Source organism: Coturnix japonica, chromosome 4, assembly GCF_001577835.2.
Source record: "Coturnix japonica isolate 7356 chromosome 4, Coturnix japonica 2.1, whole genome shotgun sequence".
NCBI classification, from domain to species: Eukaryota; Metazoa; Chordata; class Aves; order Galliformes; family Phasianidae; genus Coturnix; species Coturnix japonica.
Window position 1 is genome coordinate 2274094 of NC_029519.1, and position 13254 is coordinate 2287347.

Consider the following 13254-nt stretch of genomic DNA (forward strand, 5'->3'; position numbering starts at 1 on the left):
CAGAGGGCTGCCTTAGTTTGAGCTTCTTGATGCTGGAGAAAAACAAAGCTCTTGTGTTTCCTGCTCTCTTTGCCCATCAAAAATTCATTCTGCTCACCTCATGTGAGTGCCTGTTACGCTGTTTAACTGAAAGCTGACTGCGGAGTGACATTGTTCGGGCAGATAGGAAGGATGTATGCTCTTATCTGAAGTCCCTAGGAAGATTTAAGCTCAAGTTTAGTAAAAAAAAATAAAATCAGTTTTCCTTAAACAGGAGCATCTGCACCAGATTTATACTATCTTAAGCAAACTGTTGCAATAGCACTGACACCAGTGCAAACAGAGATAAAGAGGGCAGGGATCTCAGCTCCTTGCAGCCTTCGTGCTCAGCACGGTGTGGATCAGAGAGGAGCAGGAGCTGCAGCCAGTGGCCAAGCAGGAGCCTTTCCTCAGTGCTGCCCCATCCCTCCCTGCTCCTGAGCAATGTGCAGGAGACATTTCCATCCTCCATGAGCTCCACAAAAGCACCAGGGCTGGCACAAATGGCGAGTCTCATTTCTGAGCATCACACTCTGAAGTAGCAGGGCACAGAGGTGGCAGTGAGTCCCCAGCCATGCTGGAGAGGCATCCATAGACCCTACGCTGTGTGCACGTATGTGCTCCTCTGGTGGGCGGAGCTTCATTTTCACAGCAAAACATGAGCAGCAGCTGAGCTAGGTGCTGGCAGATCCTCTGCACAGCACACACCTAGTTATTCCCAAGGCACTGCTGCCCTGCCCAAGAGAGGGACCAATATGCACCCGAATGGGAGACAGCGACATTTTTTGTCCTGTGGAGGCAGAGATAAATGCTAACAAATTCTCAGCCCTTTGGCTGCTATGAAATGACAGCAATGGCAAGGTGGGAGCTGAGGCATTTCAAACCACCGACATACTACATGGCCTCCTGCTCTGTGAGAGGAGAGCTTATCGACCGGTCACACACAGAATGGTCTTAGAAATAATAATCAGGAGTATTCCTGAACAAGTCGATGTTCAAATGGCACCAAGTCTGAACAAACAAGCACTGCGGGTATGTTATCCTCGCCCTAAGCACTACATACCCAGGACATTCAGAGCTAAGCAGAAGAAGGGTGGGGGGGGCGTGGGGGGGAAGCCTCAGTGCCTCTTCACAAGTTATTCAATTAATTCAAGTCAACAGACACCAGTGCAGTGGCCGGAGCTGAAGGGCAGCAGCAGCGTCTGGGTACTTTAATCCTCTGCGTGTCACGCCTGGATGCCCAAATTGCTGGCTCTGCCCATCCATGAGTCAGCGGGGCAGGAGGCACATCCCCGCCAGCTCCCCGAAAGCCTCTGCTGCGTGGGGATCTGCAGTTGGACCACCAAATGCATCCGCAGAGAGACTGCAAAGGAAGTGCCAGAGAGCAGAGCTGCTGCGGGACAAAACCAGGAGGAGAAGGTGCCTGAGGTGCCCCATCGTGTCTTGTGCCACCCCTTCTCCTGCCTTAACCCTGCTCCTCAGGAGCTCCCATGGGGACTCCAGCCCCAGAGGGGCCAGGGAAGGAAGCACTTTGAAGTGGCTCGGTGTCGCTGGCACAGCCTGCGCCGGAGGCGGCGTGCAGAGACTCCCTAATGCGCCAGCCCTTTCAGAGGCAGCCTTGGCACTCAGAGAGATGGCGTGTGAATAGCCAGGACAGCAACAGGAAAAGCAAAGCAAAGAAACCAAACGACAGAACTCAGGGGGGGAAGGAAAAAAAAATAGAGTCTCTGGAAGGAGAGAGCTCCCCAAACCTCCAAGCCCAGCTGTGTCAGACCCACCAAACATGGGGGCATGAAGAGAAAAGCAGTGGGAGTGGAGGACCCGCTGCGTAGGACACCCAGGATGGCAGTGGGGAGGTAGGGAGGGCAGCTCCAGCCCGGCAGGACACCCCCTCCTGCACCTTTCAGAAGAGCTGGTTGGCCTGGCCATGGGCATTTCAGGGCAGCAGGGAGGATGGAGCAATGCAGGGAGCAGCCTGGGATCTGCCTGCTTGTGCAGGGTGGGCAGTGGGACCAAGGGAGCATCCTGTCTGATCATGACCTGAGGCAGACTTGGGAGGATCTGGTTTGTGGGTCTCTGCTACCCAGCCCATGGCACTGGGGATGGATCTGGATCATTCCAGGGACCCGAGCTGCAGTGCAGCAGGAGGAGCCCTGCATGGCTCTGGAGACAGTGGCGAGACAAAGCAGAGCTGTGTCTGCTCTGGAGATGCTCTGCCGCCTCCGGGAGGCTGCAGCTCAGGAAGAGTGCAATGTGAGGGGGTGGAGAGCAGATCCTGAGCTCGCACAGCCCTGTCTGTGAGCATGTGCATGTGTGTGTGTATGTATGTATATATGTAGCCCCATCAGTATAGCCAAGGGCAGAGTGGGGCAGAACATGGCAGTCATCACCCAGTCGGGTGAGGAGTGATGCTCTAACAGCAGAGGAGGATGAGCTTGATCTTATTCTAAACCCAGGTGCTCCCCTAAGTGGGTCAGAATCTGGGGATGAGAGGAATGCCCTTGCCTCCTCTGGGCAGAGAGGTGAGAGGCACAGCCCCTCCAGCCTGAACAGGAGAGGTTTCTTTAGGAGCTCTTCATGCCCAGAAGCCTGGGGAGCATGGGCTCAGCTGTTCTGAAAGGCCTGGAGCAACAGGAGCATTCTGGTCTGCCCTGACCCTGAGCCCAGCTGCTGCCCAGGGTGGAGGCACGTGGGAAGCAGGCGGCAGCAGGCAGGGCTGCTCAGGGCCCCTGGGCAGTCGCAGCACAGAGAGGAGCACGCCGCGGGGCCAGAGAGAACCGACAGGCACCCTCGCACTCTCTCACTCTCTCTCTCTTTCCTCTCTGTGCCTCTCTGCCGGTCGGCTTGCTACATACCTCCTTTCCTACATATTTTCTTGTTGGGCTTTCGGGTGCATTCCTTGGAAATCCGTTTTACTGTAAAATGAATAAAAGACTACAAAATAACAGGAGGCTCCACGGGCTGGGAGTGGGCATGCAATCACAACCACGCTGCCACCCGCCCACCGCCCCAGGGACCGCGGGAGGTGGGTGGGGAGCGGCACTGTGGGAGGAAAACTCTGGGTCTGCCATGCTGGGAAGGCGCAGCTGAGACCGCTCCAGGATGGAGGAGTGGAGCCGGGGAGGCAGGGCCTGCTCTGGGTGTCCTACCCTGTGCACCCCGGGCCTCCCGCGGTGGTGAGGCTGTGGCAGGCGCATGGGCTGAGTGTTGCCTCCTCTGCCCTCTACTTACGGTTCAGGTTGGATGTCCTGTGAAGGAAAAGGTTAGACAGGAGGCAGCCAGTGCTGCTCGGCCTCACCACCACGGGACCAGGCCTGCTCTAGGCTGAGGCACCCTGTGCTAGGCCACAGCACATTGCATTAGGCATTGGCACATTGCACTAGGCCGCAGTACACTGCACTAGGCCTCAGCACACTGCACCAGGCCGCAGTACGCTGCACTAGGCTGCAGCACATTGCACTAGGCCTCAGCACACTGCACTAGGCCGCAGTACACTGCACTGGGCTGCAGCACATTGCACTAGGCCTCAGCACACTGCACTAGGCCTCAGCACACTGCACTAGGCCGCAGTACGCTGCACTAGGCTGCAGGACATTGCACAAGGCCTAGCCATGACACACTAGACTGCAGCTACTTTGCAATGCCCCCCAGCCCCCTACCTTCACCAGAACCCCCCAGAAAGGGTTTCTGTGTCCCCCAGAAGGGCTCTGTGTTCCCTTTCTGGCATGAGCAGCCCAGCCCCACGAGAGGCAGAGTGTTCCTCCCAGCAGCAGCCGCAGCCCGTGCCCACGGCTAGCACATGGACCTGGGAGTGGGAAAAGGGAGGAAAGACAAACCCGAACCAACTCAAGACAGAACCTGGCACTTGGCACCTGGGGAGCACAAACCAGCTTGTCGCTCTGTGGATCTGCGGTCAGAGAGTCTGATTCAGATTTAGCAACACAAGAAAGGAACCTGTGACGATGCCATGGAGGTGGAGGAAGAAAGAGGGGGAAACCGAGAGGCGTGGAGAGGCAGGAGCACGCGAGACAAAGATGGCAGCTGAGGGCAAGCTGAGTGGCCAGAGGAAGCTTTCCACAAACAGACAGCATGCTGCAGGGTTCACAACCACATGCTTCAAACACAACACCCAAGTGAGACCAACCGCTGCTGGGCAGGGGTAGGGGCAGGGCAGCCCCCCTTACCCTCCCAGAGCGCTCGCTCCTGCAGGTGCCCCTCTGGGGACTCACCATCCTCCGTGGGGATGTAGATGTTGAGGTACAGACAGTCCTCGTTGGGGTCCTGGATGTAGGTTGCCACGATATCCAAGTTGGAGGTAAACCAGATGGGCAGCATGATCTCAGGGACGGCGTTGTGGATGTTCTGGGGGCAGACCGGCGAGAAGTGGGTAGCGTTCCTGATGCCTGACCAGGAGGGAGGTGGCTCTGGAGGCATGAACCGCTTCTCCCCAATTGGGGGGGCGGCATAAGGCACCCCCAGGTACTGATCCACGGGTCCCAAAATCTCACTGGGTAGTGGCACACGCACCCCCCGTAGCTTCCCATAGTGAGTGTTGACAGTGGGAGAGTAGACCTGGCCCTCCATGTGCACAACTGCCGAGGCAAAGCTCAGGACCCAGAGGGTGAGACGCAGGTCCCAGCCGGCCACCAGCTCAGGCACTTGGAGAATAGGGGGCAAGAAAGGACTTCTCCAGAGTATCAGCCACATCGTCCGGGAGGAGCAGCACCAACATCCAGGCCTGAAGCTCCTGGGGTGAGGGTTCAGTGCATCCCCATCACCGCAAGCCTCCGGTTTGTCCAGAAGGAACAGCCAGATCTGTGTGTCAGGAGAACCCAGCGACTCAGGGATGCTGACCCGGAGCGACTTGTCACTGCTTCTCAGAGACTGCAAGCTGCCTGCTGTGGTCCCGCTTCAAATGGCCCAGCTTGGCAGGGATTGCTGATGCTGTGGAGAGATGGAGGGAATTAACAGCAGACATCTTGGAAGGGGTGACAGAGCTGTGGGCACCCAATCCTACCTGGGCACAAAATAATCCCCTGCCCAGAAGCCCCTGTCCTTCCCTGCTTTTGGGAAGGAACCAACGCTTACCTTTCTGTTTGAGAACCATGGCTGAGATGCAGGGGAACATCCAAGGTGCTCCGGGAGATGGAGCTGCCAACATGCCCCAAGCATGTGCAGACACACAGACAGCACCCATCTGCACTCATGGAGCCCATCCATGCCACCAAGGGATTCCCAGCACCGCAGTGCAAAATGCAGGGTGGGCAGGACAGTGACAGCCAGAGTACCCCAGGGCCACATCCCCTCCATGCCACAGCTTCAGTCCTGCAGCCTCTCCATGTCACCCCAGGAAGGGCAATGGGGGACACGGATGACGGGTGGATGGCCAAGGCCAGGAATCCATGGCCATGTGTCAGTGCAGAGCTGCTCCTGGGGAGCCCTCACTGGAGGCTGCCTGGATTCTCAGCACACTGCCCTTCCCCTCCCTGCTCCTCCTGCTGCATGCAGGGCTTATGTAAGGGCCTCCCCGCCTCCCCCCAGCTCCCTGCGTAGTGCACACCGAGGCCACATTCACCCATGAGCTCCCAGCATCAGTGAGAGGCCACATCCTGGCCTCACCAGGTGCCCGTGCACTGCTGAGGGCACTGCTTGGGGAGGGGAGCAGAGGCTGCTGGCCTTATCTCAGCCACATCTCCTTACCCTGACAGGGATGGTAGCAGCAACAGGGCACTTCCATTTTGCCCCAGAACATCCTCAGGTGCCCACCTGGTAAATCTCTCCAAAGCTCGGAGGGGAGCGGAGCTGCCTTGGAATAATTGGAGCACAAAATAAGGGCTGTGTGCAGATGGAAGGAAGATGCTCTGTTAAAGGCTCAGCTGGGCAGGGACTCCACAAATGGAGAACACCTCATCCAACGGGGAAAATCCGCAGAGAAAAAAAAATACACGGAGGGCGTCTCAAATCTGCACTGCACATGTGCAGGCAATTCACTGCCGGTCATTAAGGAAATGGGCCCGTGCTGTGCCTGCCCTCCTGGTATGCCCAGGGAACACAACAGGCTCAGAAATCAGTGTCTGACAGGCATAATAAGGAACACTCAGCCCAGAAAATCACGTTGCTGCATCCACTCTGCCTGAGCAGCAAGGCTGGGAAAGCAGACGTGCTCCAAAGCCTGCAGACAGCAGCAGTTCCAGATGGGGGGAGGGAGAGGGGGGGAGATTCAGCAGCAAGGAGTGGCTGCACCCACTGCAACAGCCAAGACCAAGGCAGAAGATCTACACTGATGTTCTATCAGCAAAACAGGTGCTGAAGCCGACGAAACACAACACAGGAGCAAAAGAAGCATACAGGGGGGCAGGCGAGGTGTTCCAGCACCCTGAGTGCTGCTGTTACTGAACCACTGCCAGAACTGCCGTCACTGCCCCAGCTCCAGAAAAAAGCCATCATTCATCCAGCATTCTCCGCAGTGCTTCAGCACATCACTGAACTCTGCCTTGCAGCATCGCAGGGTGCAGTCAGACTGGGCCCTCACAGCATGTTACGGTTGCTGCGTTCTTGCGTGGGCTTTGGAGCTGTTTCAGACCACACTGCTGTGTGCGGCGCTGCTGGAAGGCAAGCTATCCAGCCTACATCATCTGCCCAGGTTCCTTTGGATGACACATGTTAGGATGAAGCCAAATTATTAATGACTGTCATATCTCATTGACACTGCCTGGAAGCTACAGGCAGCTTCGATAGCGACCGTGACTCCCAGCCGAGCCATTTCACTGCCCAGCCATTGCTCTCACTCTGCAGGAGCACACACACCACAGCCTTGGGGCTTCCCTGGCTCCAGGCTCTGCCAGAGCCATGGCCATGCATTGCCTTGGGCACAGCTTCTCCAGTGCATCCTCAGCTGAGGGTTCTCACAACACCAGGTATCACAAAGTCAGGGCTGAATTCACCACTCACCGCCCATCCTTGTGGGCCCATGGGTCACCGTGACAAGGAGCCCAGAACCCAAACAAGCTTCTTCCTACAGCTCTTTGGATTTCAGCTATTATGATATTCTAATCCTCACCCACAGCTCCTTTAACAGCTCTTTAAAATAAATAAATAAATAAATAAATAACAGGGGAAAAAGTCTATTATGATAGAATTAAAGTTCCAAGTACACATCCATAACACAAATAACACTACGCACCAGGATTTGCAATTGTCTCAAATCATGAGCTTTGTGAAGCATTAGAGGTGAGTTGCATTAGCAATTGCCAAACACGTCCAGATAGAGAGATGCGCAGTCAAGACCCAACAACCCCAGTGTTACCTTGGGGAGCCACAACACACCAACAATAAAACCCAGATCCCTCTATTCTAACATTTGTAATTCCAGATTTGCTTCCATCATTTTTTAAAGACTTTTTTTTTTCCCCTCCATCTGCCCATGTCCCCGCAGCACACAATAAAGGCACCCAAACAATCTCAGCAACACGCTCCTAAGCCTCCCTACGTTTGGATTGTTTTTTTCAATTACAAAAACAAAAACGATGCAAACCCTAAATCTGGAACTCCCTGGGTTTCAAACGCCTCATTTGGGATGATTACAATACCCCCGGAACACATCTTACCCTCATATTGCTGCTCTGCGCTCTGCTCTCTCTGCTGTAACTTCGTGTTAACATAACATTTAGGATGGGAATTTAGCCTTAATTTAATATTGACAGACTGCCATGAACACCAGCGCTCAGCCCTTTCCACCGAGGGCTCAGCCAGCAGCAGTGCTGTTGGACACAGGAGCCCCACATGGCCTCCTCTACTCTGCTCAGTGGAGTTTCCCCAGCCTTCCCAAGCACGTGCAATAATGGAGATCTGAGCTGAGACATTCCGTCTGGGGAAGGCTCCATCGCATCCCATGGAATGTGGGAGCTAAGCATCCCCAGGGTGAGCTACCCAAGGCCTCTCCTGCTGCTCCCGTGAGCGGTCAAGACTGCCAGTAGGAAACAGAGGTTGCCAACTGGAAGTGAGACCCAACTCGCCTGGGTAGATACAGCCAAGCTGGGGGTACCAAGATGAGCGTGTGAGTGAGGAGCCTGGAGAACAAAGACACCGCGGGCATCCCAGGTCGTCCTGCCAGACCACCGAGGGCGGGCGATGTGAGCGGAGGAAGTGAGGCTGCTAACTGTTAATGATTTTATTCATGCATCTTGGAAAACAAACGCTGTATCGGTATTTCCATGACTGTACTGTCTGCCAGGCTGCTCCCTCCCCAACAACAAGACGCTCTCCATGGAAACCTGAGCAGGCGGATCCCGCCAAGCTGCGGTTGCAGATGCACAGCCGGGCGTCCCCGCGCCAGCCAGATGAGCTGGATCCACACCTTTGCCAGTCTCTCCCAGTGCCTGGTCAGCGATGCTACAGAACCCCCGCAGAGCACAGAAGCTTCAGCACCACTGGGCTGATGTGTCCCTGTGCCCCAGAGCTGTGCACGCTAATAGATGGTTAGCGGTGGTTCTCAGTTAAACTAAGAGGAGATGTATGGGGTTTCAGGCAGGTCTGCCCTGCTGCTGCCACCGCCCAGCTTTTCCTTGCATGGTGTAAATGACAGGACAGAGCACATTGTAAAATCTGCACTCGTTAACCCAGTGCTTCAGAGGCCGGGGCTGGAACTCAGGCTGGAACAAGGGTTCAGAGGGGATGGGCACAGCCAGGGATCGTTGGTGGGAGAAACCAACAGCGTGAATGTGAGCTGGGGGAGAAAAGGCAACAGCACTGTTGCCAGAAGGGTCACAGGGCTGCACAGATGGAGCATGAGCCAGCATGTCACTGTCAGGCAAGTACAGAAAGATGAGGGAAAGGGCAGCTTACAAAGACATGTGAAGTGTGCCTTTAATTATTCTGCTTTTCTCCAGCTCATAAAGATACATCAAGCAATTATGATGTTCTCCTCTAAAGAACTACTTCACTCCCCCAAAAGATTTGGGCCAGCTGAGATGGACCACAGAAGACCAGCAAGGCCACAAGAAAGCGCAGGGAAAGTGGCCTTGAACAAAAGCCTGGAAGACCAGTGCTAGTGCAGACAAGACATGTCAGCAGATGCAGCTTTACAACATGTAAAGGCTGCTGCAAAAATAAACCACCCAGAAGAGTCTGATGCTGAAGTTGGTGCTGGGCAGGAGACAATTTCACATTAAGAAAGGAAAGACAAGTGTGCAGTAGGAACAGGCAAAGGTAGTGTTTCAGCAAAGGGCAATGCAGGGCGGGTGGGAGGACCAAGTGACTCCTTAGGATCATAGATTCATTCCGGTTGGAAGAGACAACTAAGACCACCAAGCCCAACCCACCCCACGATGCCCATAGCCATGTCCCTCTGTATCACGTTCCCATGGTTCTGGAACACCTCCACAGACAGTGACCCCACCACTCCCTGGGCAGCCTGTGCCAATGCATCACTGTTCTTTCAAAGAAGAAATTCCCCCTAACATCCAACTTGAAGAGCTGGGTACCTCTGAGTCCCCTCCTTCATGGTCCCACACACTTTGAATTACCCTGACTGGAATTTCTGTCCCTGCCCTCTGATGCCATCCAGGCAAACAACAGCCACCTTGGCCATGAAACCTGCAGCATTTGGCAGGCTCTGATGGGGAGGAGCATTTTGGGAGCCCTACTAGCAGAGTGGAGCCCACCACAGCTGTCCTCTGTGCTCTGCAGGTCTTCCCTAGAGCCCAGCATCATCTGCACGACCTCCCATAGCTCAGCACCACAGACACGCTTCCTTCTGGTGGTTTGGAAGGAAAGCAGACACAAACCTCACCCTCATTTGCTTCCAGTCATCAGGTACTTCCCTGTGAGTTGCCTCCCCAAACTTCTGCCCACAGCATCGCAATGCTTAAACAAAGCTGAGCACCAGAAGCCTACGAGACACTTCGCTGCGCATCTATTGCCCTGGGGAGAAGATGAGAGACCTCACAAGCAGTGTCAGTTCTCAATGCAGCAGGAACATACACGGGACGGAAGCTCTCTGACAACTCCCAGACAGGTGCCAAAATCCTCGAGAGCTCCCATTCTGAATAGAAAAACATTACCCCAAATCTTCAGAAACGGAGGATTTCAGTGCCACTTCTGCTGCGGTGCCAATGGTCTCCTGCAGTGACAACCCGTCCCTGTTCTCTCCACGCCCATTAGCAGGTCCTTCACGAAGGAGCAGAGCCTGCTGCCTCGGGAAGGACACCAGGAGCAAAGCAGCCCTCTCCTCGCCCACACTGCAGCCTTTTGGGATATTTTTGGTGCCGAATCCAGAGCATCGTTTGATTCCCTGCTCCTGTCTGCTCCAGAAGGCACACAACCCAGTGGGTGGCATAGCCTGGCTCCTTTCCAGCTCCGGTTTAGCACCAGAAGTTCCAAAAAAGCAGGAAGTTTCTCAGCATCACTAGGCAGAATGGCAGTACTGCTGAAGGACAGGCAGTGGGAACAGCGGGTGGTCAGCACCTATATTGCCAATGCAAGCAGCTGGCAGCCTCCATAGAGAACCCAAGGACAACTGTGCTTGAAAGCCTGGGCAGTTTGGGCTCGGGTCCATTCACCTTGAGCTGGGCACGATTGCCACTGACCTTCCCACTCACTGCGTCCCAGGAGCGTGCGGAAAGCTGGGGCCACGTGCACAGCCAGCATCTGCTCCATGTTACCAAGAGGCTCCACGGGATGGATTCTGGCTGTGAAGAGGGCAGCAGCAGCCTCTTGGTGGGCTGCCAGGCTCCTGTGCTGCTCGCAGACAGCTGCTGGAAGTAGGCCGTTCAGTGCCACGTTCTGGGTAGGAATAATCTGGATTATCTCACGTTGCGGCATCCCTGATCTCAGCACAAAGAAACAGCAGAGGCTTTTCTCTCCCTCACCTTGCTGTCTGCACAGATTCAGTTCACAAATGCTTCTCTGCAGGGGCAGAGGCTAATGAAAACCACTGTCTAAACAGCAAACACAGTGCCATGGCCTTGGCACAGACACACATGCACTTGCTCCCCAGCCAGAACAACTGGCAGCCAAGGAGGAGCACCTGACCCAGGCTGGCAGATCCCAGAGCCCTGAGGAGAAGCCTCTGCAATAGGGATGCTGCACATGCTGCTTCCTGTGCCCTTTGCAATAGCCAGATGGGGCATTGCTGTAGGGCGACCTAAATGGGCTGGCAGGACAGATAGAACAGAGGAGAGCAGAGCAGTGCCAGTTGGAAGGGAGCTACAGAAATCACCCAGTCCAAGTGTCAGACTACTTCAGGGCCAATTCAAGGTTAAAACACATCACTGAGAGCGTTACTCAAATGCCTCACATATGGACAAGTATGGGGCATCAACCACCTCTCTGCCGCCTGCTCTCTTGCCAAATAGCCTCTTGCTGAAGAACCTTTTCCTAATGTCTGGTCTGAACCTCCCTGGCTCAGTTTTGAGCCATTCCCATACATTGTGTCACTAGAAACCAGAAGAGATGAGTACCTCCTTCCCCACGTCCCCTGCTCAGGAAGCTGTAGAGGTCACCTCTCACCTTCCCATTCTCCAAGCCTGACAACACCCACTGTCCTCAGCCACTCCTGGAATCCCAGAATCACAGAAGAACCTAAACTGGAAGAGTCCCACAAGGTCCTCTGAGCCCAACCCCATGCAGGACCACCCAAAACCCAAACCTCCTGTTGTAAAGCGTTGTCCAGACGCTCCTTGAGCTCTGCCATCTCGGTGGCATCACCACTGCCCTGGGGGGCCCATCCCACGCCCCCCTCCCTATAGGAAGAGCTTCCCCCCTCTCCCGCAGCCGCTGCCCGGGCGGCCCGGAGCTGTCCGTTCAGCACCGGGAGCCGAGAACCCTGCACCACCGGACGGCGCTGCCCGGAGAGGCGAAGCAGCTCTTTGGGAATGGCAGAGTTCCTCCAATATTCGCTCCATGCAAGCAGGTGAGCCGACACTGCAAGCATTCACAGAACCCCAGAATTTCCAGACGTCTGCTCGGGAGCAAACTGACAATCTGCTTTCAGCGAGCCCTTGGCATCAGCACAGGGTTCACGCCAAGACAACATGCTCACTCTCCAACACATCACAAACAAGCACCAGGCACCTACTTTAAAGCAATATAAGCTCGCTCGCAGATCTGAGATCAACACTCGGCAGATAGCGACTGGAGTGCAAATCTCACCCAGCAAAGCGCGCGCTGGCGGCACAAGCAGCACTCCCCACAGTTCCTTCCCCAGCTTCACACTGACATTATCCCAGCTGCTCGCTGCCATCCCCCTCACATCTGCTGGAGTAGCAGTTTCCACATCCTCTCCCAGCCAACCACCCCATTTTTGTTTGGTTAACGCTAATCATTATGACTGAGCTTCGTTAGGAAGCAATCGCGCAAACGCAAGGCTCTTTTTCAGAGGAATAAGCTTCCAAAACTGCATCCATACATGCTCATCTTTTAAGTTATCAACAGAAGGATTGGTATTTAATAAAGAATGGAGACATCAGTGCCACAGATAGGTTGGCTTCCTGTGATGAAGCCTTTGAAATGCTCCAAATAAAACACTAAGAGTAAAACCCAGCTGCTGAGGGTATGGCCTTCCACAAAGCTTCCTTGCACCAGTCCACCGAGATCCATTCTTGTCATCAAGGCTCATGACCAGCTGGATCAAGAGCAGCTTTGCCCTCCCCTGACGACCACCCACACTAACAACAGGTCAGGACGCCCCCCACATGCTCCAAGGAAAGCTGAGAGCACCACTGAGCAGTGCGTGTGCACAGCCAGTGCTTCCCATGGAATAGCATGGTCTGGAGGAGGCTCTATAAATGTAAGGAGGTGGGCTGGGCAGAGAGGAACCGACTGCAGCTTAAAATACAAAGACTTCCTGCAAATGCGACTGGAGAGGGTGGACAAGAAAATCCAAGAGTTCTTTCAACAGAAACAGCTACACCCAAAATACACCGTCAGTGTTTCTCTTTTACTGACTCAAAGCAGCAAGCCAAAACCACTTAATCACCGGTAATAATCAGGGATGTGGCCGTAAGAACCTCCGGTCCCAGCAGCAGAGCTGATAAAGGACTGTTTCCTGTACTGTCACCTGTCCCAGTCACCTCTTTCTGCCTCATATCGCTGCCCACTGCAATTAGTCAGTTCAGCAAAATTTTGTGGGTGGAACCGTGAGCCTGGTCACGGAGGTGATCCAGACTGAAGGCAATCAATACCAGGCCAAAGAATAAATGTGAGGGAAATAGTTGGAGAGAAGCAGGAACTGGCTTT

The 13254-nt window shown here is 54.7% G+C and overlaps 1 protein-coding gene across 5 annotated transcripts in view; it reads right to left on the reverse strand.

Annotated features, from left to right (window-relative positions):
* The window catches only part of NLGN3 (neuroligin 3), a 30417-nt gene that overhangs the window by 12591 nt on the left and 4572 nt on the right, over positions 1-13254 (reverse strand). For 2 of the 5 annotated variants that reach the window (XM_015860184.2, XM_015860185.2), the window contains exon 2: positions 4248-4962. In XM_015860184.2, the coding sequence (XP_015715670.1) occupies positions 4248-4725 (478 nt within the window). In that variant the 5' untranslated portion in view covers positions 4726-4962. Of the gene's footprint in view, positions 1-2873; positions 2934-4247; positions 4963-5106; positions 5640-5718; positions 5737-13254 lie in introns of those variants that run through there. The other 3 variants (XM_015860181.2, XM_015860183.2, XM_015860180.2) reach the window with 3 other exon arrangements.